This window comes from Aquarana catesbeiana, linkage group LG05 (assembly GCF_042186555.1).
Source record: "Aquarana catesbeiana isolate 2022-GZ linkage group LG05, ASM4218655v1, whole genome shotgun sequence".
NCBI lineage: Eukaryota > Metazoa > Chordata > Amphibia > Anura > Ranidae > Aquarana > Aquarana catesbeiana.
The window spans coordinates 227676252-227701664 of NC_133328.1; the positions used below are offsets into that span (position 1 = coordinate 227676252).

The 25413-nt window shown below is 42.8% G+C and overlaps 1 protein-coding gene across 2 annotated transcripts in view; it reads left to right on the top strand.

The window, feature by feature from the left end:
• Positions 1 to 25413, top strand: part of DDC (dopa decarboxylase) — a 255579-nt gene that overhangs the window by 137798 nt on the left and 92368 nt on the right. For both annotated transcript variants that reach the window (XM_073630603.1, XM_073630601.1), the window contains exon 7: positions 3136 to 3202. In XM_073630603.1, the coding sequence (XP_073486704.1) occupies positions 3136 to 3202 (67 nt within the window). The remainder of the gene's footprint in view (positions 1 to 3135; positions 3203 to 25413) is intronic.

Here is a 25413-nt window from a genome sequence, read left to right on the forward strand (position 1 = left end):
GCAGGAAGTGTTAAAGATCATAGAGGAGATAACGGGGAAAGTGATCATGGAGGACCCTTGGGTGTGTTTGTTCCATGGGACCGAGGGTCACAATAGAAAGTATACTTCATCATTACCCCCAATATTATTTAATTCAGCTAAAAGCCTAATCCCAAAAAAATGGCAGGATAGAGGGTCCAAATATACGTGACTGGCTAGTAAGGGTAAACGAAACCTACATCCTAGAGGAGGTGGAGGTTGAGGGTTCCGGGCCAGGGGAAGTAGTAGAATCTGATAGGGCTAAATGGGCGAAGTGGATATCTTTTAAAAAAATGGGGAGATTTGCGGAGCTGTTATTGCGATAATGCATGTTCCGTATTGGGAGCGTCACTGCAGGACGGGGGGGGGGGGAGCTGGAAAATTCACGAAGTACATACTGGGATACGTTATAGACTTTGTGTGGTTTTTGTACTTTACAAAGGATAAATAAAGAATTATAATAATGAAAAGGCTACGCTACTATGATGTGACAATGAGATGGGATAAAAATTAACTATAATGGTGATTTAAACCTCTCAAATGAACTCGCTGACGTAGCAAAAAAAAAAATGCCACCAAAAGAAAGCTTTATTTGTGTGAAAAAAATGATAAAAATGTCATATTGGTTCAGTGTAGCATGAGCGCGCAATTGTCATTCAAAGTGTGTCAATGCTGAAAGCTGAAAATTGGCCTGGTCAGGAAATGGTTAAAAGAGGTATAGACTCCAAAAAAGACATAATTTTGCCCCTGTACAAATCATTAGTAAGGTTGGATTCACACCTATGCATTTTTAGTGCATTTTTGCAGATTTGCACTACAGAACGTGTTTCATAGGAAACCATTTAACATGATTTCCTATGGAACACGTTCTGTAGTACAAATCTGCAAAATGCAAAAAGCACTAAAAATGCATAGGTGTGAATCCAGCCTAAGACCTCAAGTAGAATATACAGTTCAATTTTGACCACCAGTTCACAAAAAGGATATCGGTGAACTGGAAAAAGTGCAGAGAAGAGCAACCAAACTGATAAAAGGCGTGGAGGAGCTCAGATATGAGGAGAGATTAGATGTGTTCTCTCTTGAGAAGAGGAGATTAAGGGGGGATATGACCAACATGTATAAATACATAAGTGGTCCATATAGTGAACTTGGTGTTGAGTTATTCACTTTCAGGTCATTACAGAGGACAAGGGGCACTCTTTACATCTGGAGGAATAGAAATGTAACCTTCACACAAGGAAAGGCTTCTTCACAGTAAAAACTGTAAAAATGTGGAATAGACTCCATAAAGAACTGGTTCTGACTAGCTCGGTAGATTGTTTTAAAAAAGAGATGGCTGCATTCTTAAATGCACAAAATATAGCTGGATATTAATATATAGAGGTAATAACACCAGGGCAGGGCAGTTGATCCAGAAAATATCTAAATGCCTCATGGGGGTTCAGGAAGGAATGTTTCCCCCCACTGGAGCAAATTGGATTGTGCTTTATTGTGTTTTTTTGCCTTCCTCTGGATCAAATGTGGGTATAGAATAGGATATATGGAGGTTTTCAATTTGGGTATATTTTTTTAATTAGTTGAACTAGATGAATTAGTGTCTTTTTTCAACCTGATTAACTATGTAATTATGGAAAAAAAGACAGGGGATTTCAACTATGGCAGCTGGCGCCAGCACAAGGTACAGTACTTACATTTAATCCAAAATGTTCCTTGTGCTGGTGCCAGCTGTCATAGTTGAGCCACCCTCCAACCCTGAGGGGTACTGGTAGAACAATATGATACTTCTAATGGGTTTGGTGGTTTGGAGAATTTTTAAGTTTGAGAGACATAATCTTTCCCCTATGCAGCCAATACCCTGTTTTCTTTTTGAATCTGAGCTGAATGACAATAGAAAAATGGAGCAGGAAAAATTAGGATGAGACAAATATCTCGCTGAAAAACTGAGTGGGCTATTAACTTTAAAAGACTACATGAATACATTCCTGGCACATCACAATATAGAGCAACAGTATAATTTTTCAGAAGTTTTATCATTCAAAAGCAGTCCTTAACCCCAATCAGTGACTTTGCTTGGGCTGAGATGATGCCATCAGTCTGCAGCAGGCACGAGGAAGCATTTCCTCAGTCTCCTCTCACCAAATATCAGACTGTAACATTAAGTCTGGGTTCTCACATATGCGATGTCAGACATCGCATGTGATTCACACCGCATTGCTGTGCCGATCACATGCGATGTCTGTGCAATGCAAGTTCAGCCATACAGTTGTATGGATTCACATTGGATTCGCACAAACCTTTTTCCCTGCACTGAAATCGAATCGCATGGTGTTCACATCCATGCGATCTGACTCCTGTACGAATTGAGAGTTTGCACTGCGATCCGATCTGGGGGTGTCATTAACTTTGTATTGATACCTGCAGCGGTTTGCAGAGGGCAGTGTGAACTGCCTGAGAGGGGGATGCAATGCGGGAACCTGCAATGGAATCGCGCCTGTTCTCGCATCCTATATGTGTGAACTGGGGCTTAAACCTTGTAGCAAGTCACAAGTCTGCAGCAGAGGGGTTGATTGATGTCGATCGTTTGTGAACACAGCCAAAAACGGCACAGACAACAGGGATTAACACAATGTTGTCATCTCTGAGCCAGCATCCCAGTCCAGATGCATAAATAAAGATAGCTCTGAAGAGCAAATCAAATGAAAGCATTTTCACGGGCAGTTCTGTGATATCTGTGAGAGATAATAGGTACATGTAACTGTTGTACTTACACATTAGTTAGCGATCTGCACTAAGCATGAAAAAATGTATTTAAAGCTCGGTCTTTAATGAGAACAAAATACTTTGAAAATTCAGGGTTTTCAAAATCTATGTAAATAAAGTTGAAAATTTAAGATTTGGTTGTGTACATATTTTTTGCAGGTGGCGTAGTATTCAGTATATTGAATATATTCCACACATGCACCGACTATATAGTAACTATATGTTCCTGTTCTTCCCTTCTTTTGATCTCTAGCATAACTATTTTGTTGCATCATGTTAAACAGTTAAATATGCAATCTATTCCTGTTTGTACATTCTGGTTACTTTATTTCCTCTCAATCAATCACTTTCTTATAGGTCTGCGCCACACTAGGAACAACATCATCCTGTTCATTTGACAATTTGATGGAAATTGGGCCTATTTGTAAGTAATATAATTGGCTGTTTTTGTGGCATTGTCTGTTCCCATTGCTGTTTTAATCCTCATATTCTAAACTGTTTGATTAATTCCTAGATTTGAAAAAATGTTTTATCACAGAGTCTGTTCTTAAAATTCTAGTTGCTGGCAGATCACCCACGTGGCAGATGATGCTTAGGGCTCAGTGTGTGTCTGACGGGCACAAAAACATAGGAAAGCTGTCTAATATTATCACTTCTGCCTGCCAGTGGCCCCTGTACATACCAGGCTCCTATGTGCATGCATCAGCTACTTCAGGATTTAATTTAGGAGAGGATTGGAAAATTACAGTTTCACAATCTCCTCTGTTTAGGCTAAACCCACTTGCCATCTCTTTTCCTTGTCAAAGATATTGCAATCCCAGAGCATTGGCAGGTTAAGCAGCACATCAGGGACTCTGTGGGGTTGATTTACTGAAGACTAATAAGCTGTTGCACTTTGTAAGAAAAATTTCCCCAGAGAGAATGCAGTGCAATTTTAATTTGCAAAAAGGCCCAAATCTCATGCATAAAAAAACACAATTTTTTGCATGCATGTAAATAGATAATGATAGTCAGCAGAGCTTCCCATTCAATCTTGTAAAGTGCAACTTTGCATGGAAAGTGAACTGTCTATTTTCCTTTAGTAAATCAACCCAGTGGCTCTGCTTGCTCTGCAGGAGCATCAGGAGTCTGAGGATACTATTAGATCCTGGTGTCTCCATAAGCTGTGGCCTCTGAAGACATCCTCTTGTAACTAAACATGTTGGGCGGAGCCTCAACATGATATAATTGCCCATGCTGGTGGATGGTGTTTGACTAATACATGCTGTATTTTGTCTTCACCATGTGAGTGCCCAATTTAGTTTTTTTTACAATAAATCTTGTATAACAGTATTGCGCTATGAGTCTGTTCTCTTCATCTTCCTATGGCTCATACACAATGCTTTGAGGAGATGTGATGCCTGTTTGTCAGGGTTCATCTGACAATTGCCTTGGATAGACTTCATGTATTTATGACCTTCATTCAGAGGTCTGATATCTTTGGTAAGAGGAAGTGTTTGGTGTTGGAGCACAGGAGTGACCACATGTCATATTTAATCAGCACTTTTCACTGTGGATGGACTTTTTTCTTCATGGTGGAGCTATTCATGATTTTAACCGTTTTTGGTGTGGATGTTGTGGGATATTATACACATGAATGTATTTTTTGTTATTTATTTATTTGGATAGTATTGAGTTTTAGCACAATTTGATTCTTTACTGCCCTATGCTGATACACATATATTTAAAGGGGAAGCAAAACATGATTTATGTTTATATACTTTTGATGTCTTTTATAGAGATGGGAAGGCCTGGCAAAAATTGAAAAAATGGGGGGAAAAAAGTTTATTTTCAAAGCCATTTTTCTGTTTATTTCCAGAAAAATTGAAAAAAAAATGTTGAATATGTTCTTTTACAATTATAAATAATTTATCTATGATATGGTATTCAAAACAGACCTTCATGAAAGATTTCTGAAACTTTATGTAAAGTCTTAAATTATTGCAAAGTCTCTCAGCTGAAGACAAGCAAATTCTAAACACAATTAGCACTTAACATTAACAAGTAATACTATACTTTTCAGAGCAGTTCTCAAACAAGAGGAAAATGCATTTGTGCCATTAGGGGGAACTGCAGGAGAAAGGCTCACGTTTAGTTTGCTTGTGGGCTCCATCTTGTATCAACAACAGAAAGAGGAGACAAGGGAGTCCCCAGAAAGCAAAAAAGGGGAATGGTCAACTACGGCTTATGGTACAAAAATGCAAAAAGGCTTTATTAAGGGTAGGGGGGGTGGGGGTATTTACATATACAAAAAATTCCAAATATATGTAGGATAAACAATGTATCTAAATAACACAGTCCGTCTCACTACACTAAACCAAAATTAAAAACCATGCTGCAACATTGATGAATAAAACTGCAGAGCGTGCCTGCAGGCCAAAAACGCATGCAGTGTCCATTTGAATCCAAAGAAAAAAGACGGACTGTGTTATTTAGATACATTGTTTATCCTACATATATTTGGAATTTTTTGTATATGTAAATACCCCCACCCCCCTACCCTTAATAAAGCCTTTTTGCATTTTTGTACCATAAGCCGTAGTTGACCATTCCCCTTTTTTGCTTTCTGGGGACTCCCTTGTCTCCTCTTTCTGTTGTTGATATAGTGCCATTGCTTTTAGGGCAGGTATCCCGTCACATATTGACGAATCGGCTGGTACTCCATTTGCTGTTTGCTACTTTGGTGAGTGTGGATTCAAGGACTTTTTACCCCCCATTTTTTGCTTTACTATTTTGACCATTCTACGGTCCTCCTTGAGTCTGGATCCCCTCCCTTGTTTTTGGCTCCAAGTGTAGGGGGTGGCGGTGTTATATCTCTCTCCACTAATACCGTACTGGTGCCTCTTTGTAATTGTCATGTCTTTTTGATTTATATTTTTTCTCTTTGTGGTGGAATGGCCTTTATACCCGGGGATGATTTTGATGCTGAAATAAGGGCCACTTTTGATGGGAGTTCAGTGGGGGTGGAGCCGCCAGTGCAAGACGACCTAAAACCCTTATTCAAGGAACACAAAAAATTAATTATTAAATCCCTGAATAGAAAATGGGACATTTTGTCACTTGAGTCTTATATAGAAAGGGGTATTGTCCCACGGGGACTAAGGGAGAGGGTAGTGCCGGCTACCCACCTTCATACTGAGAAATTCCTAACTAAGTGGAAAGAACAATGTATTAAACATGGCCTGGAAGTAATGCGGTTGATTGTAGAGGAGGAGAAAGATCAATTGACCTCGTTACAGATCCAGATTCAAGAGACTAGTGAAAAGCTTGAGCCATTGAAGGATAATCCTGATTTTGAGAGACTCAACGATTTCCTCAAGAAGGAAGTCGATAGAACTCAAAAAAATCTTAAAATTACCAAACACAACAAATTTAAGAGGGATTTAGATGACTGGGCAAAAGGGGAAATTTTTGACCTGTCAGTAAGGGGAAGCAGAAGTAGATCGCGGAATCGTAGATTCCCCTCTTGCTCTGATACAGAGACAGGTGCCCAGTCTTCTGGTAGTGAAGACGAAACACGCCATACCGTGTCTTTTTTAGACAAAGACCTACTGGACCAGCAGAAATCTCCCCCGTCCAGGGGTATACTAAAGGGAGGCAAACAAGGGACAACAGGAGGAGGAGGGAATCGAGGAAAAGGAAGACAAGGAAGGAAGGAAGGAAGGGGGGACCCAATAGGAACAGAGCGGACAACGACTCGGAGCCAAAAACGCCCCAGCTAAATGCACTCCATTTGAATGACCCAGTAGAAGATTTTAAAATCATTAATCTCTCTGATTTTCAATTGGAGAAACGACATATTGATTTATTAAGCAAGGGTCTATCCTTTTCCCCTACTACGAGTATGGACCACTTTGGGGTATATAAGGACCTCTGCCTTTTTTTGAGGAAAGTATACCTCAAGGAGATCTATTCTGACAAAACTCCCCTAAATGATCTACAGCTAGATACCAGAGAAACTGAGGCCCTAGAATCATTAATGATATTGATGGAAGAAGGAGGCCAGTCCTCTGGTGAGGAGGAAGCTCCAGAGATGTTGGGGTGGAAAAGAGATCCCAAATTAAAGATCCGTTCAACCAAAATGCCTTTATTTCGGAAGAACAAATGGCTTGGGGTGTTCCTCGACCTTGTTGAGGAGGACCTCAAAAAATTAAATTGGGAAACCATCATGGGTGATAACCTCACATATGAGGAAAGGAAGGCATTAAAAGAGCTTAGGGAAGCGGACCAAGTGATTATCAAAAAGAGTGATAAAGGAGGTAATGTCGTCCTCCTCTCGGTGGATTTTTACGAGGGGGAGGTACGACGACTCCTAAATGATGAATCTACCTATAAAAGACTACACCATGATCCATTCCAGGACCTGGTGGAACTTATTAATGAGAAATTACAATGGGCATTTGAGGCCAATTTAATTTCTAAAAAGGAATTGGAATTCTTGAGAGTGGTGGACTTCAATAAACCAACATTTTATATAATCCCTAAGGTCCATAAAAATAGAAAGGCCCCTCCAGGAAGACCTATTGTCTCCGCCATTCGTGGTCCCCTGGAGAGACTGGGGAAATATATAGATTCCTTAATCAAGGACATGGTCTTGTCTTTGACTTCGTACGTACGTGACACAGGGGACGTATTGAATAAGATTAGTGCATTAGAATTCCCGGAGGGTGCCCTACTCGTGGGGATCGATGTGGAGTCGCTTTACACATCTATTCCCCACGAGTGGGGCATTTTGGCGGTATATCACTTCCTAGAGAAACACTTCCCAGAAATGGGAGCCCAAAATGAATTCATCATTGATCTCCTAGAGCTTGCACTCAAGCACAACTTTTTCCAGTTCTCTGGGTCTAACTATCAGCAGCTGCGTGGCACCTCTATGGGAGCCCCATGGGCCCCGGCCTATGCGTGTCTGCACCTGGGCTGGTGGGAGGAGGAGAAAGTTTATGCCTCATCGATGTACCTCGGCCATGCATGCTGCTGGCTGAGGTACATCGATGATGTCCTGATGGTATGGGCAGGGACTTCAGATGAACTGGAGGTGTTTATGGCAGAGCTAGAAAACAACACTAGAAATATACATCTAACTTATACTGCGGATCCCCATCAACTCTCCTTCCTGGACCTATCTATCCGACTTGAGGGTGGTAGGTTGATTACTAGTACTTTCCGAAAGGAAACAGCCGCAAATACATTACTACAGGCGGATAGCCACCACCCCAAGTCTCTGATACGTGGGATCCCGGTTGGACAGTTCATGAGAATCCGCAGAAATTGCTCTACTGAGGAGGACTACTTTTCCGAATCTAAACAACTCTACCAGAGATTCAGGGAAAGGGGATACCCCCACCGTACCCTCAAGCGAGCAATGAGCATCGCAGGACATAAGAGGAGAGCTGACCTCCTCTTACCCCAGAAAAAGACACAACAGGAGACTGAGGGACTGGTGAGATTTATCACCCCCTATGGGTCCCAGTGGCACCAGGTTAATACAATCCTCTCAAAACATTGGCACATACTGTTGCGGGCTGTTGGGTCGAGGCAAATTATCGGTGAGAGACCGTCAATGGTTGCTAAACGAGCCCAAAACCTCAATGACATGCTGGTGCAATCTGAGTTTGTACGGCCCTCAAATAGAAGTTGGCTCACTGATATGCCTCGGGTCAACGGCATGTTTCCGTGTGGCCACTGTGGCACATGTAAGTATGTGGACCGCTCAAAAACCTTTAGAAATTCGGATGGTAGTCAACAATTTGAGATTCGGTCTTTCATTAACTGTGCCACAACTAGAATACTCTATGTTCTCGAATGCCCATGTCATAAATTGTATGTAGGCAAAACTAAGAGACAGCTGCGTGTTAGATTCGGGGAACACCTGAAGAGTATCAGGCTAAAGGAAGAAACTTCAGTGGCTCAACACTTTTTGGATTTTCATCAGGGCAAAACCACAGGTCTGAGGGTAAAGGGCTTTTATGCCCTTTCTCTGACAGACCGTAGGGGTGACTTTGACAGGGTACTCCTACGCAAAGAGAAAAAATGGATATTCAGGCTTGGTACTCTTCAACCTAATGGCTTGAACCACGAACTAAGCCTGAGTGTCTTTCTTGAACCATAAACATTAGGTTTGAAGTGTTTTATAAAGGCTCCCCGGCTGATCTCTTGTTTTGGTTGTTTTTGATAGAATTTATTTCTGACCATGAGGGCCATTCCACCTTATGAGGAAATTTATTACAATGTCTATTGCGCTCTTTACTTGATGCCTGGTGATATGTGAGATTGTATTTCTTTCTCCCCCCTTGCAAATAAGTACTTTTTTGTTTGAGCAACTGATTGGCACCTTTTTTCCACTGCATTACCTGATGTGACCACAAGATGGCAGAAAATAGCTATTTGGCATGGTTTGATCTGATTGGACAGTGTTCCCTATTTAAATCAACCTTAATTCAATGCCAAATTGTTCTGAAGAAGTACGCGGAGGCGTACGAAACGTCAACGCAGCCCCTGCAGGGCTTGTCAGCAGGCCTTCAACATGCTTCCTTTTCCAGCAATGTAAAAGGGTTTCCCTGTGATTTGCATACAGCACCATACTTCACAAGCTAATTCCGCATCAGCAATTGAATGCAAAGTTCCTGGTTCCTGGTCTCTTCCTAACCATGTGACCGGTCATGTGATCACACAGTCTGCAGTGTCTACTATTGAGGAGAATGGTGTGCTGTGACTACACACTGAATGTTGCTCTGAACTGACTGTGAGCCGCTCCATGCCAAACAGCAAGACAGCAGAGTCTGAGGACATCCCCAGTACTTGAAAGAGGTGAGAGCCCAATGGGCAGTTTCTCTTTCCCTCCTTACCTGCTTATCAATAGTCTTTGCATCTGTTTGCCATTCACCCTCCTGCATGGATTGACACACTTGAAACTGATGAACTGTGAAAATATCATCCTGGTCTAGATTGGAAAAGAGACTAAGCCCTTTCTTTGGAGTGGTTTGTCCTTTGCTTCTTTTATGCTGCATTGAGGAAATAGTGTTTGTGCACTGGACATACCTAGTAACAGGAACGCTGGTCTTTCCATTTCCAAAACAACTGGTGTAAACACACATTTAGTGCACTGAGGTTGGAAGCTGCTTGTGGAGGATTTCCTTCTAATAGAGGTTTTTTTTTTAAAAAAACCCCACCTAATTCAGCTATGTAAGGTCCTGTCTATGTGGATATATGTGGGTTTTTTTTTTTTTTTTTCTCAGTACTGCTCAATCTGATGCACAGTTAATACTAGACCACATAAGACTTGATATCCCATCAGTAGCTTACTCCATGTAATGTTTGGTGCAATACTTTTTTCTTTGGATTCAAATGGACACTGCATGCGTTTTTGGCCTGCAGGCACGCTCTGCAGTTTTATTCATCAATGTTGCAGCATGGTTTTTAATTTTGGTTTAGTGTAGTGAGACGGACTGTGTTATTTAGATACATTGTTTATCCTACATATATTTGGAATTTTTTGTATATGTAAATACCCCCACCCCCCCTACCCTTAATAAAGCCTTTTTGCATTTTTGTACCATAAGCCGTAGTTGACCATTCCTCTTTTTTGCTTTCTGGGGACTCCCTTGTCTCCTCTTTCTGTTGTTGATATAGTGCCATTGCTTTTAGGGCAGGTATCCCGTCACATATTGACGAATCGGCTGGTACTCCATTTGCTGTTTGCTACTTTGGTGAATGTGGATTCAAGGACTTTTTACCCCCCATTTTTTGCTCCATCTTGTATCGCCTACAGTTGGGTAATTGTTGGGATACAGTAGATAGTTGCTGTCCTATCTGGCCTTAATTGACAGGTAGAAGGGTAAATTTGTCTGACAAATTAATTTATCTTTTTTAACCTTTAAATGATTCCTATTAATGTTCTCCACCATCACAGAATAATGTTTACCAATAGTCTGGTCAGTAAATAGTTTTTTTCTTTTCCTCCTCTCAGTAAAATGGTAAGACCAAAATCTACAGTTTGGAAACATTTCCACATGCAATTTCTGCTGAGAGCAAAGCTGCAATTTGCAAATATTGTTACAAGAAATATTATTTTCCAAATGATACAAGGATGACAAAAGATACCCTTGCATGCCGGAGGTGCCCAAAAGACAATAAAAATACTTTATGGAATTAAATGATGAGGACCAGAACAAAAGTGCAAGTAGTTCCCTCCAGGGTTCTCAATCCAAAAACACTCTTTTTTTTCTGCTGCTTCTTGATCATTACAAAGTGTTTCTTCACCAGCAGCATCTTCAAGTAAGGAAGTGTTGCAAACCACTGCTTCCCAAAAATACACTATCTTCATTTATAGATAAAATGACACCTGAAATTCAGGAGAAAATTGATCAATCTCTAACAGGCGCAATATATGCTTCTGGATCAGCATTGTCAATAACTAAAAATAACTAAAATAAAATAAATATTAGCAGGAAGCTTTTAAAATATTATGGGAAGGGGGTGGTTACCTGTTCTTTCTCATAGTTGAAATCTTCTTAACCGGTTCCCGACCATGTCATGCAGCTATACTGGGGCACAATGGCTCTCCTGGGCGAAATCCCTTAAGGGTACGTCCTACCCTTTTTCAGCCCCCAGAGGGCGGCACGTGCACACTGCATGTCGGAGGACCTGATACGTGTGACCGGTGGGCACCACTATTAAAGAGTAAATACAGTATGAAGTACAAGCAAGTGGTTACCAAGGGTAATGAAGGTTTCTCTAAGTGTCCTGTCATAAGTGTGTACAAGTGGCAGACGAGACAGCCTCTTGCAGTGAAGGAGATGTTGCGGCACTCCTTCTTCAGCAATCCATATCCCATAGCAATGGCATCCGCACCGCTAGGGCCCTCAGCCTGTACACGGGCACGGAAGAGTTAAGTAAAGTGCATGCATGCAGTCAGTGCTAGGTGCACGGCGGGGATCCATGAGGTAGCGGTGATATGCTGCACAGGCGGAGAGAGCAAAGGTTCTGCATGTCCCTTGTAAATGCACGAGTGACTGTGGTGGTGTATATTACATCAAGATGTTTTATAGATTTTTTTTTTATTGTTACATATTTGTTTGGATATTAAGTATTGAGATTTAGCAAAATGTGTTTCTTTACTGCCCTTTGCTGATACACATATATTTAAAGGGGAAGAAAAACATGTTTTATGTTTATAAACTTTTGATGTCTTGTATAGAGACACAGTTCCCCACACACAGCTAATGTGTAAGGTAAAAAGTCTACAGGCTTGGAAAAATCAGTTTGTAAATGGATAGAAAAATGGCTAAAAGATCGTATTCAGAAAACAGTCGTTAATGATTTATACTCTGAATGGTCTAAGGTTATGAGTGGGGTACTCCAAGGTTCAGTGTTGGGACCCTTACTTTTTAATATATTTATAAATAATATAGGGTCTGGGATTAAAAATACAATTTCAGTGTTTGCGGATGACACCAAGCTATGCAGTGGACTACCATCCTTACAAGATGTCTCCAACTTACAAGCCAACCTCTATGCACTATTTCATTGGGCAACTGTGTGGAAAATTAAGTTTAATGTTGATAAATGTAAAGGTATGCACTTAGGGGGCTAGAAACATGCACGCATCTTACATACTAGGAAGAGAACAGCTGTGGGAGTCAACGGTGGAAAAGGATCTGGGTGTTCTGATAGATTATAAGCTTAATAATAGTATGCAGTGCCAAGCTACAGTTTCCCAAGTGGGTAAAATCCTTTTTTGTATTAAGAGAGGCATGGACTGCGGAGAGATGGATATCATTTTGCCCCTGTACAAATCCTTAGTAAGACCTCATCTGGAATATGCAGTTCAGTTTTAGGCACCAGTTCATAAAAAGGATATTAGGGAACTGGGGAAAGTGCAGAGAAGGGCAACCAAACTGATAAGAGGCATGGTGGAGCTCAGCTATTAGGAGAGATTAGAGAAACTGAAAGAAACAGAAACTGAATAAGTGGTCTATATAGTGAACTTGGTGTTAAGTTATTCACTTTAAGGTCATCACAGAGGACAAGGGGATAATCTTTTTACATCTGGAGGAAAAGAGATTTCATCTTCAAATACGAAAGGCTTCTTCACATGTTGAGCTGTGAAAATGTGGAATAGACTCCCTCAAAAGCTGGTTCTGGAGGGGCGTGTCCTATCCACGGAGCTGAATGGCAGCCTGAGCAGGGAGCTCTGAAGATCCACAGCCTCTCAAAGCAACCCTGAGCAATGCCTTCTGACCAGGCACCTGCCGCTACTGTGGGTAATGACAGCCGAAACAAGGAGGGATCAGTCAGGAGGAAACCTGTGCAGCCCCGCAAACTGACAGACTTCTTCCCACGGCAGTCTGAGGAGAAATCCCAAGAAGGCTCTGGCACACTGAGCACGGCAGTGTTGGCTGCACAGCTGCACAGATACACTGACACAGGCACACAGGAAGAAGAGCTCACAGAAGACATCATGGACCTCCAGTCACCTCAAAAAGACCCTTACAAGAGAGCAGCCTCTTCACCACTGCAATCCCCACTCTCCAGGGCACATGTGAGTAAAAAGCTGAACCTCTCCCCTGCACTGACACCGCTGCCACTCACTGAGCCTGACAACCCCCTTGAGGCAGGGCTATCTTCATAGCATCATGGGACCCTGGGCAAAGTAATGCTTTGCGGCCCATACAAGCCTGCCCCAATTTACGCACCTACTCTCAAGAATTAAAGTACAATATTTTCTACATAGTTACATAGTAAGTGTTACATAGTCGGTCAACTCTTACTCCGTTAACCTCTTCCTAGATGAGAGGAAAGTGTCTCATACTTCTCTGACTCAGGTGATAACCTACACCCTCCGGTAGCTGAGTCTGCCAAGCATATTTCACATTGTTCCTATGTCATTTAACGCAACCTGTTATTTTCCAGCATTACAGTTAATGTGTAATTGATCAGTTATATGTGTCTTGTTACTTTCTGCAATTTTCTACTCAATCCAGATAAGGTACCAAAACGTAATTGTTTAGTTGATAACCTTGTATGCATCTTGTTCTAGCTCCCTTGCAGACATTTCCAAGCATATCCACACTGCCCAATGGTCAAAATAACCTCCATTAATGCCAGGGGCCTTAATACTCCCTATAAAAGATCTGTCCTCTAGAAAGAGGCCGTCCGTCTCCACACTGACATCCTCTGCATCCAAGAGACACACTTTAATCAATCCAACCCTCCCTCTTGCAAACACAAAGATTTTACACAGTACTTTTTCGCAAATGCTGACACTAAATCCAAAGGTGTCATGATAGCTATAAAACATTTCCTACAGGTTCAAATTCATGACTCCTACTCTGACCTAGCTGGCTCTTTCATTATACTACAAGCCACGATAGAAAACACCCAGATTAATCTGATTAACCTCTATGCACCTAACACACGCCAACGCTCTTTTTTTCGGGAAATCCGAGCAAAAGTAAAACAAAAAGCCCACGGACACCTTATAATCTGCGGGGACTTTAATGATACCCCAAATCCTATAATAGACTCTTCTAAGAGGGCTTGCAAAAAAGAACATCTTCACTGTCCTCATTTATCACTAACACAAACCTCTATGACGATTGGAGATGCCTACATGGCAGTGAAAGGGACTATACCTTTTTTTCCAAACCACAACAATTTTACTTGAGACTTGATCTGTTCCTTGCCGACAAGCTTACGCTACAACATATTTCTAAGACAGAGATTGACTCCATCACATGGTCAGACCATGCCCCTGTCTCATTAGAAATCTTTGAGACTCCATTCAAAAAGAACACGTCTCTTTGGCGACTGAACGCGACCCTTCTTAATAACCCCAGATACAAGGAACAGATCAAACAAGAACTAACCTCTCTTCCAGCTGAATGTAACTGAAGACATAGATAAGTTTGTGCTATGGAATTCACACAAGGCGTTCATGAGAGGCGTCTTGATAAAAATAGGACAAAATATTACAGGACACACATGCAAAAAAAGACATTTACCTCTTGCAAGGCTATTTAAAACACCTAAACATTTTCAAAAAATATGGGGATTTGGTCACACCATATAGATATATGGTGCTTAAGCCCACTTACTGCGACAAAGTACTCCATAATTAGTGGGTCCTACGCTATCCATAGAATGGGAGTTCCTGCTTCTCTGAACCATGGGAGACATACACTCCTTTATATAGGAGAACTAAAGGACTCCACCTAGGACATGGGTGGACACTACTGAGAGGCAATGATGAGGGAGTGGGGTGCTCCAAGGGTACTTTGTCGCAGTAAGTGGGCTTAAGCACCATATCGCAATATGGTGTGACCAAATCCCCATATTTATTATTTAAAAATGTTTTTTGAAAATGTTGTGCATATAAGATTGTATATTTTTTTCCTTCTATTGATTGAACTAGATGTACTTGTGTCTTTTCTCAACCAAGCTAACTATGTAAATATGAGAGCGTTTATTAGAGTTCAGTCATCTGTTCAAGTAAAGGTATCCTATGTGTAAGGCAGTGACGCTTTTCAAAGTGCCTAGTAAAGTCCAGAAAGAACCCACCTCAGGGTAGGCCTCTCATGTGACCCTTGCTTGGTGCCCATCAGGGTGGGGAACATGGAGGACGTGAGGTCTACCACATGGGTAGTATGAGTGATACACGAACACCACTCACCTGTGTGGAAACTGCAGCACCGTGTGTCTACTTACCAGAATTAAAGACTTGATGTGTGTGTATGTGTATATATATATATATACTTTTTTATCACGGTTTTCACCAATGGACTGTGGTAGGACACCCAGACCAGCCCAGAGGGAATCCAATGTTAGGACTCCAACAGAAACTAACCGTACAGATCATAATAATAGATATAGTCCCAGAAGGGGTTACCAAGGTTATATACCGAGGACACCAAGAACTTTCAGGGGACCTATTGACCCTCACAACAGGTTTTCACCATTAAGATATACAGATACAAACAAACCTGTCAGAAACCATGAATCAGACTGAGACAGAAGTACAGTTAAATCACACTTGTTTAATAATAAAAGTAAATAGAACAAACGTAGTCAAAACATAGCCAAAGTTCGGTAACCGGAATGGATAGTCAGACAAGCCAGAAAGTCAGGAAGCCAGGACTCAGCATAGTGGAACAGCAAGCAGGATCTGGAGCCAGAAGAAATGTCAGCCAAGCAAGTCTTTAACAGGAGCACAGGAGAAAGTCTCTGATGTTGACCAAGTCGAAGGCAGAGAACATCTGTGCTGGACTGCTTAAGTAAGCAGGACTGACGAGCAGGATATCATCAACAGGTGAGCAGCTGTGCAGCCAGTTTAGAGAAGGAAGGGCTGAGCCCTGCCCTGACAAAACCATTGAGAACCCCAATACCGAGGGGATTTTTTTCCCAGGGGACACAGAGGAAGACCACCCAGGAACCATGGGGGTTATGGGCCACCCAGGCCTTAGTGAGCGTGGGGCCCCCGAAGAAACTAAGGATGGCAGAATACATGGCAACCCCAGAGATCCTATTACCAAACACAAAGAGAAGTTACATGGGAACAACGGGGGGACAACTGGAGGAACGGACCAGAAATACCACCCAGACATCATGGATGGGAAGAAGGAAATGGACCAGGGGCAAATGAGGGGGGACAAAGAAAAAGAAGAGAATATTAGGAGCAGGGATTTTTAGCTTGAGCAGTGTCATTTTTAATCAGGATGAAATGAATATTTTAGATCTGGCACTCAAATATGCTCCAGATAAAAACTTAGATAAGTTTGAGGTCTACATTGATCTACAGAAATTCGTAAGAAAGTTGAATATGAAAAAGTTATTTTCAATGAAGAAAGTGATTGCAACCACCCCAACACAAAGAATGTATGAACATACGAAGTTAAGGAATAACTTTCAATCCAAAAAATCCAGGAAATGATAGCCTAGAAGTGTTTAAGAAAATGGTAGAGGAGGACATTAAGGAATAAAAAATTCACAAATTCAAAGAAGATGATGTTTGAACTACTATTCGGCTATAGAAAAGAAAAAGAAGTGATTATCTGACCAGCGAATAGGGATGAGCCGAACACCCCCCGGTTAGGTTCGCACCAGAACCTGCGAATGGACCGAAAATTTGCACAAACGTTAGAACCCCATTGACGTCTATGGGACTCGAACGTTCGAAATCAAAAGTGCTCATTTTAAAGGCTAATTTGCATGGTATTGTCCTAAAAAGGGTTTGGGGACCCGGGTCCCAGGGGACATGTATCAATGCAAAAAAACTTTTAAAAAAGGCCGTTTTTTCAGGAGCAGTGATTTTAATGATTCTTAAAGTAAAAAAAAAAAGTGAAATATTCCTTTAAATATCGTACCTGGGGGTGTCTATAGTATGCCTGTAAAGTGGCTCATGTTTCCCGTGCTTAGAACAGTCCCTGCACAAAATGTCATTTTTAAAGGAAAAAAAGTCATTTAAAACTGCTTGCAGCTTTAATGTAATGTCGGGTCCTGGCAATATGGATGAAAATCAGTGAGACAAACGGCATGGGTACCCCCCAGTCCATTACCAGGCCCTTTGGGTCTTGTATGGATATTAAGGGGAACCCTGCACCCAAATTAAAAAAGGAAACAGCAGTATACAGGCTCTGTACTCTGAACAGCAGTATACAGGCGGTGCAAACAAGACAGGGATTGTAGGTTTGTTGTTAAGTAGAATCTGTTTGTAATTTTGAACTGGTACATTTTGAACGTGTTTAGCTCCAGCCAAAAAATCTATTTTAAGCTTTTTGGAAAACATAGGGAAGGGTTATCACCCCTGTGACATTTGTTTTGCTGCCTGTGCTCCTCTTCAGAAGATTTCACCTCACTTTTTGTTCCAATGACAAATGTTTTTTGAAAATTTGTGTTTTTTTGTGAAACAAGGATTGGTGATAAAGCATCAGTGGAAAGGAGAAATGTTTTTCCCATATTAACTCTTACAGGAGATAATTTCCCTTCCTATGGGTAGATTTCATCTCACTTCCTGTTGTCTCCTTCTGTTTGCAAGTAGGAGTCGTTTGTAAGTTGGATGTTTGAAAGTAGGGGCCTGCCCTATATACTCAGCAGAAATTTGGGCCTTAGGTGTTGTTGTGGCCACAACACTGTAAGCCCTCACAGGGCCCTGCTGTGAAATATTAGATCAAGAATTGTAATTACATGCCCCTGTTGAACAGGGGCAGAAAAATTGGGCCTTTGGTGGTGGTGGTGGTGCTGGTGCCACAACACTGTAAGTCCGCACTCGCTCTTGGTGGGCGCAGAAACGGGCCCTGCTGTGAAATATTAGATCAAGAATTGTAATTACATGTCCCTGTTGAACAGGGGCTGAAAAATTGGGCCTTAGGCACTGGTGCTGGTGCCAAAACACTGCAACCTCTCACAGATACTCTAGTTGGAACGCAGGAACGAGCCCTGCTGCAAAGTATTGCATCAAAAATTGTAATTACACGCCCCTGTTACACAGGGGCTGAAAAATTGGGCCTTAGGCACTGGTGCTGGTGCCACAACACCGCAACCCCTCACAGATACTCTAGTTGGAACCCAGGAACTAGCCCTGCTGCAAAGTATTGCATCAAAAATTGTAATTACACACCCTGTTAGACAGAGGCTGAAAAATTGGGCCTCAGGCACTGGTGCTGGTGCCACAACACTGTAACCCCTCACAGATACTCTAGTTGGAACGCAGGAACATGCAAAGTATTGCATCAAAAATTGTAATTACACGCCCCTTTTAAACAGGGGCTGAAAAATTGGGCCTTAGGCACTGGTGGCGGTGCCCAGAACCAAAAATGTTCTTACAAGCTATCAGCATGATCATTGAGGAGGAAGAGGATAATTACTCAGGATAGTCACTCAGCATCAGCATAGGCAGTCTTTGAAGGGATCTGAGATTTAAAAAAAAATTATTCGGTTACATCAGCATCAGGTGCTTGGTAGCTGGTGGTGATCCAAGACTGATTCATTTTTATGAAGGTCAGTCGATCGACCGAGTCGGTGGACAGACCCACCCTGTGATCGGTTACAAAGCCTCCAGCAGCACTGAATGTGCGTTCTGAAAGAACGCTGGATGCAGGACAGGCCAGTAGCTCAATTGCATACTGTGCAAGCTCTGGCCAGTGATCCATCCTCAAGACCCAGTAACCCAGAGGATTTTCGGTGGGAAAGGTGTCCAAGTCAGATCTTGCCCCTAGGTATTCCTGCACCATGTAAAACAGACGCTGGCGATGGTTGCTGGAACCAATCATACCTTGGGGCTGCGGACTAAAAAATTGTCTGAACACATCGGTCAGACGGCCACCTTCTCCACCGCTCCTTCTTTGACTGACCGAAGCCTCAGCAACACGTCCAGAAACAGGAGTTTGTAACCTCCCAGTCTCTGGGAACGCGTTGCAAAGACCTTTCTGCAAGGCCTCCCGAAGATGTTTCATCCTCTGCTCCCTCTGCAACGGCAAGATAAGGTCCTCAACCTTACCCTTGTAACGTGGATCAAGGAGGGTTGCCAGCCAGTATTGGTCCTTCTCCTTGATACCACGAATACGAGGGTCCTTAAGCAGGCTTTGCAGGATCAGGGAGGCCATGCAGCGTAGGTTTGCTGAGGCATTCGGTCCAGAGTCCTCTGGGTCACTAAGGACGACATGGTCCGCAGCCACCTCCTCCCAGCCACGTACAAGTCCATGTGTTTCTTGGGACTGATCCCTTAAAGACTGCTGCTTATGCTGAGTGCCAGGCTCCACCTCCATACTGACACAATCCTCCTCCTCCTCGTCCTCTTCCTGTGTGATCATCGGGCACGCAGGAACACTGTCTGGATAAAGGGCGCCTTGAGAGCTAAGGAAGTCCTCCTCTTCCTGCCTCTGTTCTGCCTCAAGTGCCCTGTCCATTATTCCATGCAGCGTGTGCTCCAACAGGTGGACAAGGGGGACAGTGTCACTGATGCATGCACTGTCACTGCTCACCATCCTTATGTCCTCCCCAAATTGTGACAGGACAGTGCATGCATCCCTGATCATGGCCCACTGGCATGGAGAAAAAAAAACAAGCTCCCCTGACCCTGTCCTGGTGCCGTAGTCGCACAGGTACTCATTGATGGCCCTCTGCTGCATGTGCATCCGCTGCAGCATGGCCAACGTTGAGTTCCACATGGTGGGCATGTCACAGATTAGGCGGTTCTTGGGCAGGTTAAACTTTTTTTGGAGGTCTGCCAGCCAAGCACTGGCATTATATGACCGGCGGAAATGCACACAGACTTTCCTGGCCTGCCTCAGGACATCCTGTAAGCCAGGGTACCTGCCCAAGAACCGCTGCACCACCAAGTTAAGGACGTGAGCCAAACGGGGCACGTGGGTCATTTGTCCCTGTCGGAGGGCAGAGAGGAGGTTGGTGCCATTGTCGCAAACCACCATTCCTGCCTTAAGTTGGCGTGGTGTCAATCACCTCTGAACCTGCTGAACCTGCCCCTGCAGAGCTGACAGGACCTCTGCCCCAGTGTGGCTCCTGTCCACCAAGCACACCAGCTCAAGCACCGCATGGCATCTTTTGGCCTGCATACTTGCGTAGCCCCTTGAACGGCTACGGAGCACCGCTGGTTCCCGAGGACAAAGCACAGGAAGAGGCCATGGAGGAAGAAGAAGAGGGGGTGGAGGAGAGAGGTGTGTCACAATCATTAGTAGTGGCATTTTGGAGGCGTGGTGGCGGAACAACCTCCAACACTACTGCACCTTGTCCTGCATCCTTCCCAGCTGCCCGCAGAGTCACCCAATGCACGGTGAAACTTAGGTAACGTCCCTGTCCATGCCTGCTGGACCATGAGTCAGCAGTAATATGCACCGTACCGCTGACCGCCCTGTCCAGCGAGGCATGGACATTGCCTTCCACATGCCGGTAGAGAGCCGGAATCGCCTTCCGTGAGAAAAAGTGGCGTTTGGGTATCTGCCACTGAGGAACCGCACATTCCACAAACTCACGGAAGGGGGCAGAGTCTACCAACTGAAAAGGTAGCAGTTGAAGTGCTAGCAATTTTGCCAAGCTAGCATTCAACCGCTGGGCATGTGGATGGCTGGGAGCAAACTTCTTTCGGCGGTGCAGCAGCTGGGGCAGGGAAATTTGCCTGGTACAATCTGACGACGGTGTACCGAAAGCAGATTGCCCACAAGTACTTGGCTGTGACGCACCTAATTCTACACCTTCATTCCTCTCAGTGCAGGTCTCAGAGAGGACTGAAGGTATAGTGGGGTTGGAGATCTCAGCTGATGAGGAGCAAGGAGAGGTCCTCTTTGTTCTTGGTGTGGGTCTTTTAGATACGCTTGCCAACTAACTGCATGGCAGGTCAACATATGTCTGGTCAAGCACGTGGTGCCCAAGCGGGAGATGTTTTGGCCACGCAAGATACGCTTGAGACATATGTTGCAAATAGCAGCGGTGCGATCTGATGCACTCGTCTCAAAAAAGGCCCACGCCAAAGAACTTTTTGAATAACGCGCAGAGACAGCAGCGCCCTGCACATGTGGAGCTTTGGGGTGTGATGCAGTCAGTGTGCTGCCCTTAGGCTGGCCCCTGGAGGGCATCCTGCCTCGTTGGTGATGTGCCTCCTCCTCCTCTCTCCTATCAGGCACCCACATTGAGTCAATGACCTCATCATCCCCTACCTTTTCATCACTGGAGCAAACCTGGCAGTATTCTGCAGCAGGGGGAGCATGACTGCCACATTGCTGTCCTTCTTGGGCACCCCCTCTGTCCGTGCTCATGTTACTGCATTCATCTAGCTCAGTATTATCATCAGAGCCTTCTAAACGCTGGGCATCCTCCTGGAGCATGTACCCAACACTGTGGTCAAACAGTTCGAGGGACTCCTCAGGAGGACATGGTAGGGCTAGGGAAGGAGTCACTGATGCTAAAAACTAAAAAACTAACTTGTAGCTTATTTAGCTGCCTGCGGTAGTGATAGGATCAGGAAAACACCACCAACCTTCTACGGGTAGCTTTAGCTGAACACTGTGCAGAGCTCGCAAAAAAATTACTTGTAGCTTATTTAGCTGCCTGCGGTAGTGATAGGATCAGGAAAACACCACCAACCTTCTACAGGTAGCTTTAGGTGAACACTGTGCAGAGCTCGCAAAAAATTAACTTGTAGCTTATTTAGATGCCTGCGGAAGTGATAGGATCAGGAAAACACCACCAACCTTCTACAGGTAGCTTTAGCTGAACACTGTGCAGAGCTCGCACTACACTAACTTGTAGTTTTAGCTGAACACTGTGCAGCGCTCGCAAAAAACTAACTTGTAGCTTATTTAGCTGTCTGCGGTAGTGATAGGATCAGGAAAACACCACCAACCTTCTACAGGAAGCTTTAGGTGAACACTGTGCAGAGCTTGCAAAAAACTAACTTGTAGTTTTAGCTGAACACTGTGAGGAGGATGCACTACACTAACTTGTAGCTTTAGCTGAACACTGTGCAGAGGTCGCACTACACTAACTTGTAGTTTTAGCTGAACACTGTGAGGAGGACGCACTACACTAACTTGTAGCTTTAGCTGAACACTGTGAGGCGGACGCACTACCCTAACTTGTAGCTTTAGCTGAACACTGTGCAGAGGTCGTACTACACTAACTTGTAGTTTTAGCTGAACAGTGTTCAGAGGACGCACTACACTAACTTGTAGCTTTAGCTAAACACTGTGCAGAGGTCACACTACATTAACTTGTAGCTTTAGCTGAACACTGTGAGGAGGATGCACTACCCTAACTTGTAGCTTTAGCTGAACACTTTGCAGAGGTCACACTAAACTAACTTGTAGCTTTAGCTGAACACTGTGAGGAGGACACACTACACTAACTTGTAGTTTTAGCTGAACACTGTGCAGAGGTCACACTAAACTAACTTGTAGCTTTAACTGAACACTGTGAGGAGGACGCACTACACTAACTGTAAATAATGCAATGCAAAATGCAATTTTCTTCAGGTAGCTGTAAATACTGTAACAAGACAAGCCTGCCCGTCAATAGGAAGATAACAGGAACGGATCTAGCTAAACTGAATACAGTGTATATATTTACACACCTGGGATGCAAATATATTTACAATACACTGTAAGTGCAGCTAACTCACTGACTGTCCTGCCTAATCTATCAAACTCAAATGAAATGACACTGTCTCTCTCTCTCTCTAAGCACGTCGGAACACACTACACAGGGCCGCCGTACAGGCGGCCTTATATAATGTGGAGCGTGTTCTAAACCCCCTGAGCCATAATTGGCCAAAGCCACCCTGGCTTTGGCCAATTACAGCTCTCTCTACTGACGGCGCTGTGATTGGCCAAGCATGCGGGTCATAGTGCATGCTTGGCCAATCATACGCCAGCAATGCACTGCGATGCCTCAGTGAATTATGGGCCGTGACACACCACACGAATTTGGCGCGAACGGCCCATATCATTCGCAATTCGGCGAACGATCGAACAGATGATGTTCGAGTCGCACATAGGTTCGACTCGAACGCGAAGCTCATCCCTACCAGTGAATAAAGATGGGGGACTGGGGATTCTGAATAAAATTGACTATGAGAATGAAATGAAGAAAGTAAAGAGGACACATACAAAAGGTTGAATTATAATCCAAAAAAAGAAATATGAGAAAAAATTAAAAGCCTATGTCAATAAGGGGATAGCGAAAAAGACATTCTGAATAAAAAGGAGGCTAAATATTTGGTACCTGAGGCTGCAAAAACACCAGTCATATACTACCTACCTAAGGTTCACAAGAATCAGGAAAATCCACCAGGGAGACTGATTATAAGCGGTATAAACTCCCTTTTCTCCAGACTGGGTGAAAACTTGGATGAATATCTACAACCGCTGGTATCTAAAGGAAAATCATATCTGAGAGATAGTAAACAACTCATTTCAGAAATTAAGGATATACAGATAACAGATGAGGATTTTCTAGTCACTATTGATGTGAACTCACTATACACCAACATAGTGCAGAAGGATGGTCTGGAAAGAGCAAAATGGGTACTACACAAATTTACAAATTTAAAACAAGATCAGATAGTCATTTCCAACCTTCTGCTAGAAATCCTATGAATAGCAATTACTTCTGGTATAATAAAGATTATGTTCAAACAAAAGGAGTCATGATGGGGGCAAAATACACCCCAAGCGTGGCTAATTTATTTATGAATAAATGGGAAGAGGAACACATTTACAGTAAAGAGAGACTAAATCTTATTTTTTACTGACGTTATATTGACAATACTGTCATGACTTGGAGGGGCAATAAAGCCGCATACACACGGGCAGACTTTTCGACCGGACTGGTCCGACGGACTTTCAACGGACTTTTGACGGACTTCCGATGGACTTTTTAACAAACAGACTTGCCTACACACGATCACACCAAAGTTCGACGGATTCGTACGTGATGACGTACACCGGACTAAAATAAGGAAGTTGATAGCCAGTAGCCAATAGACTGGGCAAAAGAACTTTCTTTAAACAAACTGATCGTAATGGGTATATCCCTGCCAGGAGCTGCCACCATCCGAAGTGGTTAGGAAGTGTCCCTAAAGGACAACTCACGAGGATTCAGAGGAATTGCAGCAACGAAAAAGACTTTGAAGAACAATCAGAAGCTCTGATCAAGAGGTTTATAGACAAAGGTTACAAAAAAAGGGAACATCAAAAAACATGAATAGAGAATCACTCCTAAGGAATAAACAAGGAAAATAATTCAAGAAAATGGAATTTGCTTTTCCCACTGGTTTTAATCAACAATATAAGAAAATAGAGGGCATAGTGAGAAAATACTGGCCCATTTTGAAATCTGATAAGATACTAAAGAAATTCCGTTCACAAAGACCAAACTTTATTTAGTTTAGGCGAGCACCTACACTGAGAAATAAGCTGGTGCATAATGCCCTTGATCCACCTAGACACATTAGCTTGTTCCCTAGCCTGAAAGGTTTCAGATGTCATAAATGTCTACCATGTAGTAAGAGTAAAAAACAACCTGAGAGAAAGGAATCATTCAGTTCTACTGTAAGGGGTAGGGAATACAAGTTTAAAGGAACTAATAACATGTACAAGTACCCATGTCACTTATGTGATCGAATGCCCTTGTTGATATCAATATGTGGGCAGGACCACAAGACCACTATTTGTGGGGATTAGGGAACACATGCATAACATTAAAAAAAGGTTTCACTAAGCACAATCTATTAACGCTTTAGAGAAGCCCACAATAGAGACCCTTCCCTTATGATGTTCTATGGTATAGATGTAGCAAAAGGACACTGGCGTGGAGATAATAAGAAGATGAGAGTCTCCCAAAATTAAACTAAACAGATCTATATATTGAATTCTCTCCAGCCAGAAAGTTTAAATATTGATATAGACCTTAATTTTTTTACAGTGTATGTATACATTTTTTTTATATGTATACAGTATTTCTTATATATATATATTTTTTTTTATATATTTTATAATTAGAATTAAATCTAATCAATATAAACATTCTTGCCCATTAGACTAATTTAATTAAGATCTTGTCCCCTCCACAATAATTTTGCCCCTATTG